The 16,207-nt window shown below is 39.5% G+C and overlaps 2 protein-coding genes across 2 annotated transcripts in view; one reads left to right on the top strand and one right to left on the bottom strand.

Moving 5' to 3' along the window:
* The window catches only part of LOC109203633 (tripartite motif-containing protein 16-like), a 536,611-nt gene that overhangs the window by 290,134 nt on the left and 230,270 nt on the right, over positions 1–16,207 (top strand). The gene's annotated exons all lie outside the window — the stretch shown is intronic.
* Positions 1,908–5,924, bottom strand: LOC100707422 (tripartite motif-containing protein 16-like). The gene is made up of 2 exons (XM_019356359.2): positions 5,889–5,924; positions 1,908–5,184 (listed from the first exon to the last, which is right to left on the bottom strand). Exon 2 carries the CDS (start codon positions 5,029–5,031, stop codon positions 3,355–3,357), a length of 1,677 nt encoding a protein of 558 aa, XP_019211904.1. The 5' UTR covers positions 5,032–5,184; positions 5,889–5,924; the 3' UTR covers positions 1,908–3,354.

Genomic DNA, 16,207 nt, shown 5'->3' with positions numbered 1-16,207 from the left:
GGGGTTAGTATCTTGCCCTTGACATGCAGCCTGAAGGAGCCAGGGATCAAACCTCCAACCTTCCGATCAGCAGGTGACCTGCTCTACCTCCTGAGCTACAGCCACCCCGTGACGGGCTGTATGTACAAAGGGCAGGGACTTCCTAACATTTTCCTATTTGCATAAAGGATTAATATACTGTTAATTTGACACCTGGAAAAATAATTGATTAATTGAGTAAGTTTAAGGTAAGGGCAGAGGTCACTTCCTGTTTAAAAAAAGGTCAGGGAAGCTGCTCATGGTGACGGTCTAGCTGCGTGAATATCAAGCTAAGAAAGAAATAAGAAGTGCTTCATTTCCAAATATGCCGGTTTGTCCACTTGCAGGCCAAAGTGGTATGTGTGTTTATATTTTATGCAATGTATATTTAAATATGTTTTAATGTTGAAATATAATTTTATTGTACATTTGTGTTCACCAGTTCTACGGTGTACCTGAGTACGTTAAGAGGAGCAAGAACTCTCGTGTCTTGTCTATGTGTACAAGCCAGCATACAGTCTATTTGGGGATTATTGATGCAATTCACATCTCATCCTAAAGTTAGTTTTGCATTCATAAAGGTATCTAAAATAAAGCACCAATTTTCACTTTGAATTCCTGAAAAATAATTTTGTTCATTTGACTGTTGTACAAACGGTTTTAACCACATATGTTCCCCAATACAAAAATATCATCCATAAATGTAATAAGTAAAATAATCCATCTTCCATATCTGTGAGCAACATTTTAAGTATCTTTACCTGAAAAGAACTTCTCAGTGTGGCAACACCTCCTGATTTATTTCCCCTAAGAATCCAAAGGTTCTCTCCCTTCTGAGTTTTCCAGAAATTAAAACTTGAAGCCACAGCATGTGTTTCTTGTGGAAAATAAAAATGCGCCTGAGGACACAAAGGACCCGGCAGATGCATATGCAGACTTTTATTATACGTGTGTGCACTTCTGCAGTTTGCAGAGCTCAGCTCTCCACTCTCTCCCAGCTCCTCCAGCTGCACCAGCGCCGATCAGATCTCTCCTCTCCGGCGGTGGAAGAATGAAGAAAGAAAATAGAGAAGAACGATTAGATGATGCTCGCTGGCTGCAAAGACCAGCCTCCCCTGACACACAACCTGAACCTGCTGCTCCACTCCTCCCCTGCAGCCCCACCCCAACCACACCCCACCACACTGCCTTATAGTCTTTGCAAAATAATAAACCGTCTTTCTCTTTAGCTGATCATGAATCATCTCACATCCAACGAATAAAGTGATGGAGACAAAATGAACAATATGACAATAAATTCACTTAAAGATTGAAGGTTGGTGACTGAAAGAAAATTATTTTCATCAACATAGGAACTGAGAGTAAACCAGTAAATTGTTGCTTTACCTGAAATATTAATGATATTACTTCCATTTCTTTTTTAAAGGCTGCTGAGGCTGCTGATATAACTTGCATAAATAGGAAAAAAAGAAAAGTTGACAAAAAGACCGAAGACGCTGAATCATCAACAGCAGAGTTTGGTAACAGTATGAGGAAACTTTTTGGTACAGCATCAAAAACTACAGCAGATTCTTTTGGTTTTATGGATGTTTTGAATTGGTCCAGAAATTCTTTGTATGATAACAAAAACATTATAATGGATGTCCTTATTGCTCCATATTAAGTATGTATGTGGGGAGAAAACAGTTCAAATGAGGTGCTTGAATATGATTCATTTACATATTTGTTGTTTTAATCCGTAGCTCAGATTTTATGAATGAAGCCAAATATTTTTCTCCTCTCTGTGTCAGTGGGATAACTGTACATGTACTCTTATCTCTGAGTGAGTGCAGCACAGCACACAGCAGCAGAGACTGTATACAAGGATAACAAACTGTGTGACAAGCTGGTCATTGTTCCCACTTTATTAGAGATTTACATGGTGAATTCACTGTAGGAACTAATTACAAGGTCAAAGATAAACAGACAAAAAACACATGTTTTTATATATGAACAAACAGAAATATGTTAAACATATAAATATGCATTAAAGCCACTAAAGTGTCTTATAATCCCTGTTAACACATGCCTGCTGACACATGATACACAGTAATATGTGTTTGAATACAACCTGAAACCTGTTAATGTTCTGATTTAACAGCAGATTTCTCCACATGCAGGACAGAGAAATTCCTGCATCTGTCACACAAAAAGTGGAAAATATATTTGTTTGACATTTTAATCACAATAACAAAGAAATAAACTGTTGGTAGATCCACTTTTTAGGAAGATGAGTTGATGAAGAAGAGAGCGTTCAGTGGAAAAAGGCCAGTGAGTTCATGTAAATGCTGCTTCTGCTGTAAGAAACAGACCTAAAAAGCATAAATGCTCCATGATTTTCATTTCTATCCATCATCTTGAACACTGGCTATAAATGTTTTCACTTCATTACTGTGTGATTTGGTTTTGTCACGTGTCTCCTTCAGTGCAAATAAATGACTTAGAGTGTGTGCTGTGTGTTTTTCTGAAGCATGACAATCCTTTCCAACAAGTATTTCCAGCTGTTTGTCTCCACTCTGCACTTTAGTCTTTCTTCCTGTCATGTCTGTGTTTGTCCACCAGGTGTCTCCCTCAGCTCATTTTCTCCAAATCAGAAGCATCAGATTTGTGGAGACGCTCTGCCTGCCAGACACAGCTCAGGGCAATGAAACATGTCTATCCTCCACAATATACAGGCCTGTGTTATTTAGGTTTTTTACTTACGTTTATAAATGATCGAGTGTGATCAAACTTTACATCTGAAAAATGACATTAAATGTCATCACTGTAGATACAATAATAACAATATAAAAACCTCAAAGATTCATTTTTTGTTACATTTTAAAGGTTCAAACCTAAAAGACATTAAGTTTACAGTCAGATATGATCAAGAAAATCAACAATCTTCACATTTCAGAAACTGGAACCAGCTTTAAATGTGACTAAAATAATTATAAAACAATCAATTCTCTAATCATTGACTAACTGATGAATCACTGCAGCTCCAATATATTGTTGCATTTGACAACCCACTACAGCAACTACAGAATAAAACCACTAACCAGACTGATGAAAGATTTCAAACATGCTGAATATGAAGAGTAGTATCATTTAAACTCACATGATTATCAGCCATAAGAACAAATTCAGATTTATATTGATGTAAGGTATATAAATGTAAGTACAGTTTGAATCAGTGCAATATTATTTTCACACATCAATGGACCACTGAACTTCTCAGCTTCTAAAATGTAAAGCCTCATTTAGAAACTGCACAAGTACATATAATGGTCAGGGATCAACATGAACCTGTCTTCTCTATTTGACTTTAATCAACTCTGCAGTGTCTCCATCAAACCAAAGAAAAATTCCGGCATAGAGCGGCTGAGTGAATGTGGTCTGGACTCTGTGGAGGAGAGTCATGGTTTCAGAGACGCTGTAGAAAGACAGAATACCTGCTCTGTGATCCAGGTACACTCCTACTCTGGAGGACCGAGGACCTGAGAGGACAGTTTGGACTTTGTTGTGCCAAAATTTGTAACTGCTTGTGTCACAACGTAATGCCCAAGATTTGTCATTGTATCCAAAAAAACATTCATTTAGGCCAGTTTTTCTGCTGATATTCTTGTATGCGACTGCTACACAAACTCCTCCCCCTCTCCACTCCACCTCCCAGTAACAACGTCCAGTCAGACTCTCTCTACTCAGGACCTGAAAACACCATCCAGTGAATCTGTCTGGATGATCAGAATAAGACTGTTGTTGTTTCATAAATGTTACTTTTCTGTTCCCATCAGATAATAACAGATGTGTGTTTGCTGTGTTTGGATCCAGTGTGATTTCACATGCATATTTTAAGAATCCAGCTCTGGTCTTTGGCTCTGGTGGTGACAGTAAAACATCCTCTTCAGTGACTGTCAGTGAGATGTTTGTCCATTCCTCTCTCAGAATGTCCTGTAGTATATCTCTGGTCTCTGACACAGCTGCTGTCACATCCTCAAAGTAGCTCAGAGGACGAATATTGATGCTGGATGAGTGTGTAGACTCACTGAGTGCTGACAGTGAGGGGTAGTTGTGTAGAAACTGGTTGTGATCCTCTGTGTGTGAGAGCTGCTCCAGCTCGCCGTCTTTCCTCTTCAGCTCAGCGATCTCCTGCTCCAGCTTCTCCTGAAGCTCTTTGACTCGACTCACTTCAGTTTCCTGCTGGGATCTGACCTGCTGCTTCACATCAGAGCTTCTTTTCTGGATGAGACGGATCAGCTCAGTGAACATCTTCTCACTGTCCTCCACTGCTTTATCAGCAGAGCCATTGATGGCCTCCACCTCCTGTTGAAGCAGCTTCACATCTTTCTCTCGCTCCTGGATTCTCTGCTGGATGTTTAGTCGTCTCACCTCGAGCTCCTTCTGCTTCTCAGTCCTTTCTGCTGCAGCTGGGACTGTTTCATGGCCTTTATGTTCATCCACTGTGCAGAGATAACAGATACTCTGCTGATCAGTACGACAGAAAATCTTCATCACCTCATCATGACGAGAGCAGATGTTCTCCTGGAGCTTCTTGGAGGGGGCCACCAGTTTGTGTTTCTTTAATGGAGCTGCATCATAGTGAGGTTGGAGGTGTTTCTCACAGTAAGAGGCCAGACAGACTAAACAGGACTTGATGGCTTTCAGCTTCCTCCCAGCGCAGAAATCACAGGCCACATCTTCAGGTCCAGCATAGCAGTGATCAGCTGGAGCAGCTTGGAGTCCAGTCTTCTTCAGCTGCTCCACTAAAGCTGCTAACATGATGTTTTTCTCCAGGACAGGCCTCGGTGTGAAAGTCTTCCTGCACTGAGGGCAGCTGTGGATTCCCTTCCTGTCCTCTTCATCCCAGAAACTTTTAATACAGTTCCTGCAGTAGCTGTGTCCACAGGCTGTAGTCACCGGATCCTTCAGTAGATCCAAACAGATGGAACAAGAGAAGGTTTCTCGGTCCAGCTGAACTCCTTTCTGTGCCATTTCTCCTCTCAGTGTCAGTGACTGTGTGAGTTTCTTTTGTTTTGGTGAAAGCAGTTTGATCTCTGGTCTAAACCTGTGTTTCTGCAGTGAATGGATCCTGTCAGCTCAGAAACATGAGCACATGTTGGTTTCACCCATCTGTAATCTGCATATCTGAACAAGGGAACACAAGGAAGAGTGAGTCAACATCAAATTTGTATTGAAAATTGTGAATGAAGAAGGTACCACTATGTAACAACGGGGAAGCCAACGCTACATTACAAACTAAGTTACACATAAGTGACAAAGATTAGAACTTCTGGAATCTAAGACCTGTTTGTTCATCCAAAACAGTGTTTAACAAGAATTCAGTTTGCTGGAAACATGGAACTTATTTATATTATTCTAGTCAATTTTATTGTTTTAGTGCATTCACTTAAAATGGTCATTAAATTATTCTTTTTAAAATAATACAACTGCATGTGAGCCTGAAAATCATGCCCAGCCTTTTTTTCCTTCTTCTTTATTTTTTTCTGATTTCCTGAGTGGGTCTAAAAGAAGGAAGTATCTAAGACACACATGAACTGTCACTGTGTCTGTCCCGACTTGACCTCCCCTGTACGCTAAAAATAATTTGAGTGACGCCTGGAAACAGCTGCTGAAGTCTCTGCAGAGCTGCACTGGTGAAACGTCCCTTTAATAAAAGTGTTAGTTTGAAAAGATTAAACTTGTCCTTTCAATAAATAATACAATTGTGAACATGACCAACAATCACTTTACGCCAAAGAACACATCACAAACAGGTCAGTATATTTAAAAAAACAGCTTTTATAGGATCAAAAGAAAAATAGATTGAGGACTTCTCCTGCACAACTTACCAACAGGCTCAGAGACGGAGTGAACCAACTGAAGCTGGGACGGACAGATCATGCAAATATATAAATGGGGGCGGGGCTCAGCTCTCAATCATGTCATACATGTAGTGGCTTGTAATTAATATTAATGCAATATACTGTTTGAAAATGTAATCAACCTTTTTCACATTTGCAAACCTCATTTCAACTGGATAAACAGACAATGTTACCTTCAAAACAAACTTAACTATTCAGTTGACCTGTTGTAGTGTCTAAGAATGATTCAGAGTAAAAAATCAGAGGTTTCACACTAATCCACCTGTTTAAGCCTTTATTTCAGGGGTCCCCAACTCCAGGCCTTGAAAGCCGGTGTCCTGCAGATTTTAGATGTGTCCGTGATCCAACACAGCTGATTTAAATGGCTAAATTAACTCTGCAACATGTCTTGCAGTTCTCCAGAGGTGGTAATGAACGAATCACTTGATTCAGGTGTGTAAACCCAGGGTGAGATTTAAAACCTGCCGGCCGTCGAGGCCTGGAGTTGGGGACCCCTGCTTTAGGGTTTAAACCTGAGGTAAAGGCTCAGTCATTAAAGAGGTTTAAGAACTATTTGTGGGAAAGCAGAAAAGATGAGAAACATTATTTCATTGTCTTAATCACACAGAGGCAGTCCATCAAATTATCAAGCACTTAAAGTATTTTATTCAGTACAGACACTGAAAAATCACCCCCCGCACTCCATCAACCAAAGCAACCATGAAAAATGACTTTGTGAACGTTGTGACTTTGTTGCACAAACTACCTCAGTAACAGGTCTCAGTGCATAAAATCTGACGGTTTATGTTCTAACTTTGTTACAGTGCACAATGGAGTGCCACAGGGTTCTGTATTAGGTCCACTTCTATTTATCATTTACATAAACAATCTTGGTCTAAATGTGCCAGATGCAAATTTGCACTTCTATGCTGATGATACAGTTATTTACAGCTGTGGTTCAACTCTTGTCCAAGCCATTGACTCCTTGCAGAAAGCCTTTTTTGCTGTCCAGCACTCATTACTTCAGCTCAAACTTGTTCTCAACGCAGACAAAACAAAGCTCATGCTGTTTTCTAAATCAAGGAATTTGGCCCAAATAATCCCATCGGTAACCACTCTTGAAGGTAATAAAATAGAGTTGGTTCACACCTATAAATATCTGGGAATCTTAATTGATGACTCGCTCACCTTCAAACCACATGTAGAGAATCTTGTGAAAAACCTGAAGTTAAAACTGAGATTTTATTTTCAAAATAAGTTGTGTTTCTCTTTTAATACAAAGAAGCGGCTTGTTGCTGCAACATTCTTGCCTGTGCTGGATTATGGTGATATTCTATATATGAATGCTTCTGCTCAATGTCTTCGAATGGTTGATTCTGTGTATCATGCTTCTCTGAGGTTCATCACTAACCGTAAATTTCAGACTCACCACTGTGAGTTATACTCTCAGGTAGGATGGCCTGCTTTGGTAAGTCGGAGGAACTCTCATTTATACAGTTTTATATATAAGGCAATACTTGGGTTGCTGCCTTCTTATATATGTTCCCTGCTTGCAATGAAACATGCTGGTCGGTATTCTCTTCGTCCGCATGGTTACTTGTTGCTTTCTGTTCCACTTGCCCGAACTGAACTTGGTAAAAGAGCTTTTGTCAATTTAGCACCCTCGGCTTGGAACAAACTGCAGAAGGACTGGAAAATGACTGAATTCATTTCATTAAGTGCTTTTAGATCTAAACTACGAATCCTTGAGGCCAAGTCCATAACATGCAACTGTTTTAATTAGATTGATTGTCATTTTAACTGCCTTTTGTTTGTTTTTTTGGGGGGTTTTTTTTGGTTTTTTGGTTTTTTTTTAATTGAATTTTATTTTATTTGTTTTCTTTCACTTATTGTTGCATGTGTGTTGTTGATGCCTATGTTTGAGTAATCTCTGTAACTGTGAGACACCTGCTGCTGCCTATCTTGGCCAGGTCTCCCTTGAAAAAGAGGTTTTTAATCTCAATGGGATCTTCCTGGTTAAATAAAGGTTAATAAAAATAATAAAATAAACCTCTCTGTTCGCTCTCACCATCCTCCTCACTCAACTAGAATTGTATTTGCTTGTAAATGAAATTTTTTTAAATAAAAATAAGCAGATACTCTATAAGTCACAGCAACAGTATAGTGGTATAGTTGTTAGTCTATCAATGACTGAATCATTTTTTTTGAGTACATATTTTTTTAAAATAATATATATACAAGTTAATTCTCCAAATATGTTACTTAAATATAATAAAGTTTCTCTAGATTACCATCTGACGTGTAACATTTGCCTACATAAGTTCAAATTAAATATTTGTATCCATCTTTGGTATATTCAGTTCAATTCAATTTTATTTATATAGCGTCAAATCACAACAACAGTCGCCTCAAGACGCTTTACATTGTATAGTAGATCCTAAAATAATATATAGACTGTTCCACGCACCCCCTCTAAATACCACTAAGATGGTACATTACTCCCCTCCTGGGTTTGTTGTTGCGTTGGTTCACCGTTATGGCGCTGGTGGAGCTAGTTTGTTGCACTGAACATGTGTCGTGCGTGTGCGTGAACGATAAGTAAGTGCCTTGTATTTGTTCTGTGGTTGTAACTCATCCTATACTCACCATGTATGTTGTGTGATGCTTGTATAGAGTTTGCCAGTGGTTTGTGTCGCCACGAGACACTGTAGTTACCAGGGTTTTAATAGTTTTGCAATTTTCATTAGTTTTTATTTTTATTTAGTTTTGACTTCAGATTTTCAATTTTATATTAGTTTTAATTAGTTTTTACCAATTGTTTGCTAGTTTAGTTTAGTTTTTATTTTTTGAAAATCCTTAGTTTCAGTTTAGTTTTGATTAGTTTCAGTTATAGTTTTAGTTGTGTTCGCAATAATTAACCTAACCTACACCTTAGTTCATAGATTCACTTTGTCTGGGGTTTATTTCTGGGATTTTGCACAACCCAGGATTCAAATCACGAATACTTAATGGGCTTGGATTTGCAACATCATGAATAAAATGTGCTCTATTTGGAAGCAGCCGGCCCCTCCCCTTTCGACAGGTTGTGTGTGAGACTTTAAATCATCAAACTGTAAATTATAAATTTTAAATTGTTATTAATCCCTTTACCCCTGGTCCTTATTTTCTTACTCTTCTTATATTTATTGTTTGTTTACTTGCACTGCTGTAACTGGAGCCTCGTCCTCTCGTCTCTCTATATACTGGACTGTATGTAGCGGAGATGACAATAAAGTTTACTTTGACTTCAGCAGAGAGCAGGCGTACTGAGGGCTCTCGCGCTCACTTTTCGCGTATAGAATTTTGAAAAAACATCGGTGCAAATTATAAGTCTGTATCATAATGTCTCGTGTTTGTTGGGTTTTTTTTTATTTTGTTTTATTTTGCGAGTTGGTTATTAGATGCTGCTCCAGCCAGCGAGTGAATCCCCCGCCGCCCCGCCCTCTCCTCCCTGTGCCGCAAGCAGCAGGCGCACCTCACTAACGGAGGGCGCCCTTACTCCCAGCAAATGTAGGCGGGGCCAGGTACGTACGTTCTCTTAGAGCAGAGCTACAGATTAAAAATGCCCAAGGCGAAGCGGTCAAAAGTCTGGCTGTACTTCACAGCAAAATATGCAAACTCAGCAGCCTGCAACAAGTGCTTTAAGCTGATACTGTGATACTGTCAAAGGAGGTAACACCTCAAATCCGATGAAACACCTGGCGACGCATAGCGGGTTTTTTTTAAAGCCAAGAAATGTGCCGTGTTTGATAGCTTGCTGTGAGACCTCACACCGTGCACATCTACTGCGGGTGTGGTGCCTGTTATCGGACCTGGAGTTAGTAACATCCCCCAAAAACCCGAAGAGTAGAGTCCTGGCCCCTAGCCCTGACAGCGTAGCAGAAATGATGACGGATGATGATGGCAGCAGCAGCCGTTCTCCTCTGCGTGAGTAGCTTAATGTTGTTCATGTGTAATTTACGTTGAGTAGGCTAACCACATTATTACATTAATGCATGTAAGGTGAACTAGCAAACAGCGTCGTAGTTACATGCGGCTGTCTTCTTGTTTGATGACAGATACTCCCTTCACCCTGGCCAAAAAGGCTAAAATGACCAAAGAAAAAGTGGAAAACAGTTAAACATGAGAGGTTTTTGGACAAAGTTTGTGTTTTTTCCATTGTTTAAGCACTGCTTCCAGAGTGATACCATATATGCCCTATAGCTGCAGAAAAGGCTTACATTGTTATCCATCCATCCATCCATCCATCCATCTTCATCCGCTTTATCCGAGGCCGGGTCGCGGGGGCAGCAGCCTAAGCAAAGAAGCCCAGACCTCCCTCTCCCCAGCCACCTCCTCCAGCTTATCCGGGGGAACACCAAGGCGTTCCCAGGCCAGCCGAGAGATATAATCTCTCCAGCGTGTCCTGGGTCTGCCCCGGGGCCTCCTCCCGGTGGGACATGCCCGGAACACCTCACCCAGGAGGTGCCCAGGAGGCATCCTTGTCAGATGCCCGAACCACCTCAACTGGCTCCTTTCGATGTGGAGGAGCAGCGGCTCTACTCTGAGCCCTCCCGGATGGCCGAACTTCTCACCCTATCTCTAAGGGAGAGGCCAGCCACCCTTCGGAGGAAGCTCATTTCTGCCACTTGTATCCGCGATCTCGTTCTTTGCAGGGCCCTGACTAGCTACGGGTGTATCAAGGGTGCAAAGCCGAGTCTCCAATTCAGTAATCCTGGCCTCCAGGGCTGCAAATATGCTACATTTGTTACAGGTATCTCTACTGCTAAAGGAGACCGAGGAGTAACTAAACATCTGACACAATGAGCAGGAAAGTGCAGGAAGGACAGGTAAAGAGGCCATGCTGCTAGCTAGTTGGCTACGAGCTAAGCTAAGTAGTGAAACAGCAAAGACACAGAGTGACTACTGTGACTATAAATTAGGTAGTGAGTACACAGGGAGTGTGCTTCGGATGAAGCATGTGAAGATTATACTATGAAAAAAGAAGGCATCTACAGTAAGTTATCTAAAAGATTTAAATTGCTATGCAGATAAGCCACTCAAAAACACCACTGTGTGTTGGAACAGGACGTGATACTCTACCACAGAGAGAGCGAACACCAAGTGACAGGGTGGCCCCTTTTCGAGCAAGTGAGAACCGTACGCAGCGAGGAAGAAGATAGAGGAAAATATGTGAAATATTTTTATCCATATCATCTAAGTTGTTGCTGAAGTTTCTGTTTCACATCCAAAAGCAGTTGGAGCCCATCAGGGATTGAACCCAGAACCTTTTGCACCCAAGCCAAGAAACAGACCCCTGACCAACAAGCTACATATTGCGAGTGGCAGTGCTCTCAGATGCTTGGTTATTTTGGTAATATGCTTACTGTCTTTAAATCAGAAAGCTAATCTTTCACATACACAGTAATAATGAAGTTGCCGTCCTCCACTGCTTTATGTTGGCAGGTCCTGTGTAGAAAGAATCTGACTGGACGTTGTTACTGGAAGGTGGAGTAGAGAGGGTTGAAGTTGCAGTCACATACGAGAATGAAGAACATCAGTGTAGATTTGAAATGAATGATAAAATAAAGGTGAAACACACTGTACTGTAAAAATGACTTATTACACACGTGCAATGCAGGCTGTAATATAGATAGCAGATAATTTATCTGAATTTCAGGAGCGGGACCACTTCTCCAAACATGCCCCTTCCGGGTCTTATCTATATTTGACCCCCCAGTTCATTTTTGTTGCCCACCCTCCCTGCCCTTTTTTCAATTCTTTCACTTCTTCACTACTTGTTAGGGTACCTGGGTCTGGTGACCCAGTGGTTTTGATTTTGTTTGTGCATATTCTGACTTACTGTTTCTATTATTTAGTTTTGTATTTCTAGCTTCCTAAGTTCTTTAGTATGTCCTGATTTCCAGTCTTAGGTTTTGTTTACAGTCTTCCCTATGTTCAGTGTTATGCCTTTTTCATGTTTCTGTCTCAGTGTCAGGTTTGCATTGCTGTGTTATGTTTCCTGTTTTACTTTGACAGTCTGCATCTATTGAGGTGCTGGATGTATTACTCAAGGTCCTTACCTTCCATCTTTCTATATATGTATATAATATGTAAATCTCCAATCAACCAATTTCAGTGGGCCAATCTGAATTAAACTTTACATGAACATTGTCACACATGCAGTGAATATTAAAATCTATATGTTAAAAAACAAACAAAAAAACTGTTATCCCAATTCTTTGGATTCTTGGAGTTACAGATTTATCATTGCCCTACAAATGTGATTTTATGTAACATTTTCATTTGTAAAAAGTAAAGAATGAAGACGCTGTTAAAGCACTGCACACCTGACAGTTAATTATTCTGTTAACAAGAACATCTACATCATTTGTGGTATCATTACTGAGGAGGAGGAGGCTGGTTTTGGAGCACGTGTCTACTGGGAAATGAATTACTCCTTATATATGTCTCTTTGTAAGTAAAAAAAAAACAACACATCTCTAAAGCAAATTCTCACTTGAGACATGAAAAACAAAGGTACTGCGCATGTATGGTTATTACAGGATCATGTTGTGCAGGCTGTAAAGGTGGCAACATTAATCTGTCCTCTCAGCTTTTTCTTTTTCATGTAATGAAATGAAGTAAGCTCAGTCTAATTTCTCCCCATCTAAGTTGCTTGGCATCAAGTCTAGGGGTTCTTAACCTTTTTTTTTTTCTTCTTTTTTTTTACCTCGGGGACAATTCAGATATTAACACTGTATTGAATAAATTGATGTTGCTTTTGGTTTGATTTATATTTAATAACTAAATCAAATTTACTTCATTTTAACGGCTAAAACCTTGTTAAATAAACATGATGATGAGATGATACAATGTAATAATCACAAAGACATTTACTTATTATGTGTATGTGAACCTGCACATTAAACAAAAATGCCAAACAGGTTAACAATTCATGAAACAAATCAAACTGCAAGTAGAAATTGAAAGGCTCAAGTCAGGCTTAATAACACAAAAATAATTAATGATTAAATTTTACTACAGCAAAAGAGACAAGAGAAAAAAGAAAAATAGAAATCAGATAATTACTGCGGTAATAAAATAAAAACATTCAAAATAATGTTCTTTTTTGTGATCAACATTTTATTAATTTACAGAAGGGTTGGGGGGGGGGGGGGCAGTTTACAGCATAACTGTAAACTGTAGTAGCAAAGCAAACATTGGTCACAAGGCACGGGGACAGGAAAGAAAAAAACACAAAAACACAAAGTTACAACCAGTTATTGCCTCTTTCAGGAGATAATTTTGTATGAGAAGATTTTCCAAGCTTTGACAGTCGTGGGTTGAGCTTTATTTAATTTTGCTGTGGTATGTTCAACATTATTGATACGGATAAGACATCGTATCCAGAATGATTCCATACAAATGTCAGGACTGAACCATTGCTTTGTAATTGTCTTCTTTGTGGATGTGAATCCTGCAAACAACATTTTGCATTGTATTTGTTTTAAGGAGATGTCAGAGGTATCATTAAGGAGACAAAGACCAGGACTGGGGATATAAAAAACTTCCAGTACCTCAGATAACACAGAGTTCACAAAGACCCAAAAGTCAAATATAACTGGACAGTCCCGAAACATGTGTAAGAACGTGTCTGGTGACGAATTATTGCATATGTGACAGTGATATGTAGCCTGTAGTTTAATCTGGAATCTCTTATAGGGTGTAATGTATGTTCTGTGTATGGTTTTGAAATGAATTAGTTGATGCACCAGGTTCCTAGAAGTCAGATTAGACCACACTGTATCCCCGTCTATATTAACCTCTAGTTCTCCCAGTTTCCTAATCCAAATAGATTCAATGGGCAGGGGCTTTACACCATTTTCGGCTAATTTGTTGTAGATTATGGAAACAGAGGGTCTGCCAGAGTTAGGCAAGATCCATTCCAACATGGGATGAGAAGGGAGAGGAGAGTCCCAGGGGACACCATATGCTTTTAAAGCTGATCTGAGCTGCAAATACACAAAGTAAGAAGATGCAGGAAGGGAAAAATGTGTCCTTAAGTCCTGAAATGAACGAAGGCCTTGGGCGTCGAATAGATCATCAAAAAGGTTTATCCCGAGTGAAAACCAAGAGGGTTGAACAAATGGTCGGCTGCCACACAGTAACTAGAAATTATGACAAAGTGGTGAACTTTTACAAAATTTCACTGGACCACGTAACCGTCGTTCTATTTTCCTCCATACCTGTATAGAGTTGGCAATAACAGGTCCAAATTTGTTGTCGTTGCTGAGTATATTGGTGGGTATATTGGAAAACAAGAGATCTTGTAGTCTATGCGGTGCTGCCTTGGCGCATTCGATCATTTTCCATGCAGTAGTAGCCTCTGGGTTGACCCACGTATTAAGCAAACATATCCTAGGCCTTTTTCCAAATAAATTTAGACACCGCAGAGTGTATGTCTTTAAAGTAAGTTGGAGGAGGAGAGAGTGGCAACATAAAAAAAAGGAAATTAAGTCGTGGTGCCATGTTCATCTTGACTGTGTTGATTCTACCCTGAAGCGAAGTTTTTAAATTGTCCCATCTTTGAATGTTGGATTTGATCTTATTTAGCATAGTAGTAAAATTGTCCTTGTTTATCTTTGGAATACTATTATGAATTGAAATGGCCAAATAAATAGAAGTGCTTTTGATCTGAATACACTGGTAAAGAAATTTCCGTAGCTTTAACGTTCAAAGGCATCAAGGCAGATTTCAACCAGTTTATTTTGTAGCCAGATAGTGAACTGAAATGGTCAACCCAAAATGTTTTAATACCATCCACATATAATCCCGGTCTAGCCCAGAGGCAGAGCCAGACATTTTATACACCCGGGGCTTAGCCTAAAGGACTACTTTTGGACTTAACCAAGACAGAACCAGAATCAAAACACTGAAAATCATCATAGACCTGCACTACTCTTATTTTTTAATTCTACCAAAGTACACTATTTAGATTCAGAAAAGTTATATAACTATTTACCCTTGTTGTGCAAACAAGCCTACAAAACTTAATAAATATAGAATTTGAAAAATAACAAACCTAAAAAGTTACACTAGGTACGAGATACATGTTCTGATGAGTTTTTGCAAACAACCATTTGACTAACATGTCTGTCTCACCTGCTCTTGTTCCATCTCCCTCTCTGTTCCTCTCTCTCTCTCTCTGTTCCTCTCTCTCCCTCTCTGTTCCTCTCTCTCTCTCTCTCTGTTCCTCTCTCTCTCTCTCTGTTCCTCTCTCTCTCTCTCTGTTCCTCTCTCTCCCTCTTTGTGTGACAATCAAGCCAAACACCAACATCATCATCAAATATACAGTTGAAACCAGATATTTACATACTCTTCAGCTCAAAACACAAACACTTTTTTAATTGTAACATCAAATCAGACTAAACATTTATTTTTTTAGATTGATAAATATAAAAAACATATTTGTTAAATTTAAGAGTAAAGAGAGAAATTGTCTGTATTTCTTAATTGCAAATGGCACCAAATTGTATTCAAAACTGAGCCACACTTATGGAGCTCCACAATTCTTTTCCTGGTGTTTTGTTGACATCTCTTGATTTTCCCATTTCAAAGAAACAGGCTCTGTGTTTTGCCTTATATGCATCCACAGGTGTGCCACCAATTTACTCACATGGACTCTACTAACCTATCAGAAGCTTCTTCAGCTCAGAATGGAATCGTCTGGAGTTTTCTTATTAATTAACAATAAACTTAGTGTATATGTACTCCTAAATTTGATGAAAGTGATAAAAAATAGACAGCTACCTCTTGATTCTGAAATTTAACGAATTCAAAAGATATTTCAATATTTATTTATCCAAAACAAAAAGTTTACTCTACATTGATGTTTAACAGTAAAAAAATGTTTTTATGTTTTTTCCCCAAAGTGTGTAGTGGGTTCCCTGCGGTACTCCGGCTTCCTCCCACCGTCCAAAGACATGCAGCTTGTGGGATAGGTTAATTGGATAATCCAAATTACCACTAGGTGTGAATGTGTGAGTGAATGTGAGTGTGAATGGTTGTCTGTCCCTGTGTGTTAGCCCTGCGACAGACTGGCGACCTGTCCAGGGTGTACCCCGCCTCTCGCCCGACAGCTGGGATAGGCTCCAGCGCCCCCGTGACCCTGAAAAGGATAAGCGGAAGCGATGGATGGATGTAAATATCTGGTTTCAACTGTGATATTACTGCTGTGTACTGAAAATCCTCTTGTTTTGCATAGAAATATATTGAACAACATACAA

The sequence above is a fragment of the Oreochromis niloticus genome, linkage group LG3 (genome assembly GCF_001858045.2).
Source record: "Oreochromis niloticus isolate F11D_XX linkage group LG3, O_niloticus_UMD_NMBU, whole genome shotgun sequence".
Lineage (NCBI taxonomy): Eukaryota > Metazoa > Chordata > Actinopteri > Cichliformes > Cichlidae > Oreochromis > Oreochromis niloticus.
This window is presented reverse-complemented; position numbering and strand designations above follow the sequence as displayed.

Bases quoted from the DNA above. Each gene is read 5' to 3' on its own strand.
- LOC100707422 (XM_019356359.2), bottom strand. From the start codon at position 5,031: ATGGCACAGAAAGGAGTTCAGCTGGACCGAGAAACCTTCTCTTGTTCC.